General features: G+C 50.8%; 1 protein-coding gene across 1 annotated transcript in view; it reads right to left on the minus strand.

Moving 5' to 3' along the window:
* RTBDN (retbindin) overlaps nucleotides 1-4,181 on the minus strand; it is a 5,404-nt gene extending 1,223 nt beyond the window's left edge. The window contains exons 1-5 of the mRNA XM_006768203.2: nucleotides 3,925-4,181; nucleotides 3,160-3,334; nucleotides 2,359-2,425; nucleotides 2,135-2,245; nucleotides 631-727 (exon numbers count right to left, since the gene is read on the minus strand). Of these exons, the coding sequence (XP_006768266.2) occupies nucleotides 631-727; nucleotides 2,135-2,245; nucleotides 2,359-2,425; nucleotides 3,160-3,328 (444 nt within the window). The 5' untranslated portion in view covers nucleotides 3,329-3,334; nucleotides 3,925-4,181. The remainder of the gene's footprint in view (nucleotides 1-630; nucleotides 728-2,134; nucleotides 2,246-2,358; nucleotides 2,426-3,159; nucleotides 3,335-3,924) is intronic.
* Between the last annotated feature and the right edge of the window lie 1,454 nt (nucleotides 4,182-5,635).

A 5,635-nucleotide genomic window follows, 5' to 3' on the forward strand; every position in this document is an offset into this window, starting at 1 on the left:
AGGGAAAGACTGGGAGTTCCTTAGAGAGTCGGGGCCAGGGGAGCGGTCTTGGGGAGGACGGTTCCGCCTCTTGGTCTTTGTGGGAGTCTGGGGGAGGACCCATGGGGGCGGGGGGCGGGGACTTGAGGAGGGCGAGTAAGTAGTTCTTACTGGGTGCCCAGGGGCTGGGGCCTAGGGAAAGGTGAATGGGCATCTGGACCTTCAGACTGTGGATGGGCCTAGAGCAGAGACAGGCCAGGGGAGCGGTCTTGGGGAGGACGGTTCCGCCTCTTGGTCTTTGTGGGAGTCTGGGGGAGGACCCATGGGGGCGGGGGGCGGGGACTTGAGGAGGGCGAGTAAGTAGTTCTTACTGGGTGCCCAGGGGCTGGGGCCTAGGGAAAGGTGAATGGGCATCTGGACCTTCAGACTGTGGATGGGCCTAGAGCAGAGACAGGCCCTCGGGAAGAACAAAATAGGCCTCTGTGGGCCTTAGTGCGGCTACAGGTTTACATATGCATTCCACTGTCGAGGTTGGGCTGGAGAAGGGGGATGGGTGGGAGCAGGGTCTTGGGGTGCTGGAACAGACTCCGACCCTGGCCGTAGTACGGGGAGGTTTCAGCCTCTTCCCCGAGCCCGCTGTCCCACGCTCACCTGCCCGAAGGTCCTGCAGCCAGGGTCGCAGTCCCTCTTTTCTAGGGGTGGGAGCCAAGTCGGGCCGCAGGTGATAGCACTTTTGCAGATGGCAACCCTGGGGTTGGTGTGTGGAGAGAGGTGGGTAAAGACGCTGCCGTTGCGTTCCAATGGGGTTCCTGCTCTCCAACGATGTGTCTGTCTCTCCCCCGCCCCCTTCCAGGTCCTGCCTCTTAGTACCACGCCCCTACAAACACCACCCTCCAGATTTCACCCCGCACCATATTCTCTCTTTTATATATATAGATATATAAATATATCTATGTTTTATTTATCTATCTATCTATCTATCTATCTATCTATCTATTTATTTATTTTAGCCCTAGTCAGTTTGGTTCAGTAGATAGAGCGTCGGCCTGCAGAGCAAAGGATCTCGGGTTTGATTCTGGTCAAGGGCAGGTACCTTGGTTGCAGGCTTCTCCCCTGTCCAGGCATGTGCAGGAGGCAACCAATCGATGGGCTTGTTTCTTTTCTTTTTTAAAAAACTATATTTTTATTGATCTCAGAGAGGAAGGGAGGGGAGAGAGAAACATCAATGATAAGAGAGAATCATTGATCCGCTGCCTCCTGCACGCCCCACACCAGGAATTGAGCCCACAACTCCCTAAAAGTAAATGGAAAAATATCCTCCGGTGAGGATTAACAAAAAAAAAACAAACAAAAAAATTTTTAAATTGATTTCAGAGAGGATGGGAGATGGGGAGAGAGATAGAAACATCAATGATGAGATAGAATCACTGATCAGCTGCCTCCTGCACACCCCACACCAGGAATTGAGCCCACAACCTGGACATGTGCCCTGACTGGGCATGTGACCTCCTGGTTCATAGGTCACACAGCTCAACCACTGAGCCACACCAGCCGGACCCACCCCATATTCTCTACACATACCCAGAGCTTTGTCACTACTGGCTGAGTCCCTGCCCATCACAGACCATCTGCTATAAGCTAACCCTTTTGTTTGTTTGTTTATCCAGGTTTTTCCTTTTAGCTTCTGTTTTCAATCAAGAGGCCCCACGCTTTATTTAAAAACTGGTTCCTGGGAGGCCACGCCTCCCTACTGCCCATCTTAAAAGCCAGGGGCGCCCTAACCAGTTTGGCTCAGTGGATAGAGCTTCGGCCTGCGGACTGAAGGTTCCCAGGTTTGGTTCCGGTCAAGGGCATGTACCTTGGCTGCGGGCATATCCCCAGTGGGGGGTGTGCAGGAGGCAGCTGAGCGATGTTTCTAACTCTCTATCCCTCTCCCTTCCTCTCTGTAAAAAAATCAATAAAATATATTTTTTAAAAAAGCCAGGGGATATACAGGCCCCTCCCCTTTCTGCCTGGCTTCAAAACACCAGGCCTCATGCCTTAGAACCTGGCCGCGTTGGTGGTAGGCCATGTCCCTTCAAACTCAAGGACCTGTAAGCTGCAGAACCTGCCTTTGGCCCCACCCACAATATAGGCCATTCTTCCCACCTCCTACCAGGCATGGCAGAGCTCCGGGCAGAGCAGCTGTGTCTGGTGTACCCCCAGTAGCAGGAGGCGGAAGCGACTGCGGAGAGCAGCTTGGAGGTGTCCCAGAAAGGATTCGCACCTGGACATCGGGAGAGACAGGACTGGATGGGTCAAGATGCCAGGGGGCTCTGGCCCCTGGTGGGGCAACTGGAGCAAAAAGCATAAGGAAACACTGGGTGACGCTGTACTCACCTGGGACTAGGCTTCCTGCAGCCCTCCGAGAGGATTCCAGGTTCCGGTGCCTCTGCCGTGTCCATCTCTGAGGGACAGCAAACAGGGCAATAGAGAAGGGAACTTCTTTCAGTTGAGGCTTTGGATCCTCATGTAGGGTTGACCTCAATAATATAATTCCTCTCAAACATAAAACAAGATACTTTGAGGTGCAAGTAATAATCATTTATCATAATCATAATCAGCTAATTATTTTCATGTCCCTAGTAGTGGTATTAGTGCTCAAATGCTTGCATACACCCCTTTACAACACCCCTACGATTTCTATTATTTCTCCCACTTTTTAAAAAGTGTTTTTTTTTTAAATTTATTTCAGAGAGGAAGGGAGAGGGAAAGATAGAAACATCAATGATAAAAAAGAATCATTTATTGGCTGCCTCCTGCACACCCCACACTGGGAATCGAGTCTACAACCCGGATATGTGCCTTGACTGGGAATTGAAGCCTGACCTCCTGGTCCATAGGTGGATGCTCAACCACTGAGCCATCCTAGCCAGGCTCTCCCACTTATTAATGGCCCACATAAGGCCCAGAGAGGTTAAGTGACTTGCCTAGGGTCACACAGCTACAAAGTGGCAAAGTTTGTATTTGAGCCCAGACAATCTGACTCCAAAGCCTGTTATCTTTAACCAACATTCTTAAGCACTAGCCCAGGCTGCCCACACTGGTCAATCTAAGTTCCTGTTATAAGGAAATTGTTATTGCTGTGTTGGACTGTGCATTCTTGGGAGTTAGGGGTTAGGCAGGGTCTGGAGTGCTCACCTGCTAGGTGCAGCTGGCCTGTACCCAGATCAGCTGCCAGCCTATGGTGTCTCTGGGACCTAATGGGGAGTGCACGGCTCCTTCCACATGCCCCTAGCAGAATCCATGCCAAGGTCAGTTGCAGGACCCAGGCCAGGCCCCTTGGTCGTGTACAGCCCCTGCAGGCCATGTCCACCTGAGATAAGAGTCAGCTCAGTTATGGGTGAGGTTTGGCTATCCTTTTCTGGGAGCTCAGGGTGATACGCTTGATGTACACTCAAGGATGGTACCAGGCAGAGCAGAGAATGGGCAGTTGGGAGGCATTGACCAAAGACCTTAAAATCCCAGAGGGCCACCGAGGCCTGGCTCTGACCCAGGAGTCCTGCCCCCCACCCCCATCCCAAGTGTTACCCAGTTTGACCATGCTGCCCCGCCCCCCTCACATCCACCAGCACCTCCCATCCTTCCAGCTCTTAGACAACCCCCTCCATTTTCAGAACTAAGGGGACATCTCCAGCTCTTTCACTGTCCTGCCCAGTAAGTCCTGTCTTCTGCCCAGTCTCCGCCCTCCCTCTCAATCCCCACTCGCCCCTCTCATGGTCACCTTCTCAGTCTACAATCGGCTTAGGGGCTGCTACTCAGGGCTGGGCCTTTGGAGCCAAGCTTGGCTGTGGCAGGAGTCAGGTTCCTCCGCTGGGGTCCAGAAATCCCAGGTCAGAGGACAGAGTCTGTGGAGACAAGACGATCCCCCCCACCACCCCCATGTCCCCTTGGGGCCCCTCTCACCTGTTAGCAGGACTGGGGTCTAGGGTGCTGCTGAGACACCTCAGGGTTAAGTCCAGGAAACGGACTAAAGGGGCGTGGTTTGATGCAGGGGAGGTGTTTTCCAGCACCACGCCCCCTGCCCCAGCTGACCAAAGGCTGAGGACCTGGGACTGGTGTATGTACATACATCCTTGTCTTTATTGTTGAGTTGTGGCATAAACTATGGATCTATATGTGTGGGGAGTATGTATCATGTCGAATGAGGGTGTGTTTGTGTGCCTGTGTGTGTTTTGTGTTGAATGTATGTTGTGTGCAGTTTTTTTTTTTTTAAATATATTGATTTCAGAGAAGAAGGGAGAGGGATAGAGAGATAGAAACATTAATGATGAGAGAGAATCATTGATTGGCTGCCTCCTGCACACCCCCTACTGGGGATCGAGCCCACAACCCAGGCATTTGCCCTTGGCTGGAATCAAACCTGGGACCCTTCAGTCTGCAGGCTGATGCTCTATCCACTGAGCCAAACTGGCTAGGGCTGTTGTGTGCAGTTTATATGTGCCTATTGCTTGTGTGGCTGTGTATGTGTTCAAATTCTGAATGAGGAGAACTGTATGTGTTCCGAGCCAAGTGTGTCCAGTTGAGTAAGAATCAGGTAACAAATGTAGGCAAGGGGAGTATAGAATCAGTTTAGAATGGGTGTCCTGTGGAAACGTTGGGTCAGTGAGTAGATAAAGTCAGTGGATAAAGATTGTTTTGTTTTTTTAATTTTAGGGTTTTTAAAATCCTCACCCAGGGATATTTTCCCATTGATTTTTAGAGAGAATGGAGGAGAGAGGGTAAGACAGAGAAAAATATCTGAGAGAAACACATTGACTGGTTGCCTCCTGCACAAGCCCCAACCAGGGACTGGGCCAGGGAGGAGCCTGCAACCAAGGTACAGGCACTTGACTGGAATCGAACCCGGGACCCTTCAGTCTGCAGGCCAACACTCTATCCACTGAGCCAAGCCAGTTGGAGCTAATGGTTGTGTGTGTGTGTGTGTGTGTGTGTAAGTTTTTTAAAATATATATTTTTATTGATTTCAGAGAGGAAGGGAGAGGTAGAGATAGAAACATCAATGATGAGAGAATCATTGGTCAGCTGCCTCCTGCATGCCCCACACTGGGGATTGAACGCACAACCTGGGCATGGGCCCTGACCAGGAATTGAACCGTGACCTTCTGGTTCATAGGTTGATGCTCAACCACTGAGCCATGCCGGCCGGGCAATGGGTAAAGGTAGTTGATCATAAATGTTGAATATGAATGAACAAGAGGATGTTGTCTGTGTAGAAAGGGTGTGTCTGCATCTGAAATATGTATGTGTGTCCCAGTTTGTGTAAATGTGTGTCCCTTGAAAACATTTCTTCAATTCGTTCAATGAACATTTATTGAGCACCTGCTCTCCCTCAGATTCTGGGGATGCAATAGTGCCCAAGACATGCAAATATCAATCCTCACAGACCTGACATTTTAATAGGAGAGTATGATAAGAAAAGCAGCCCTGCCGAAACCGGTTTGGCTCAGTGGATAGAGCGTCGGCCTGCGGACTGAAGGGTCCCAGGTTCGATTCCGGTCAAGGGCATGTACCTGAGTTGTGGGCACATCCCCATTAGATGTGCAGGAGGCAGCTGATTGATATTTCTCTCTCGTCGATGTTTCTAACTATCTCTCTCCCTTCCTCTCTGTAAAAA

Source organism: Myotis davidii, unplaced genomic scaffold (assembly GCF_000327345.1).
Source record: "Myotis davidii unplaced genomic scaffold, ASM32734v1 scaffold543, whole genome shotgun sequence".
In the NCBI taxonomy this organism is placed as follows: Eukaryota; Metazoa; Chordata; class Mammalia; order Chiroptera; family Vespertilionidae; genus Myotis; species Myotis davidii.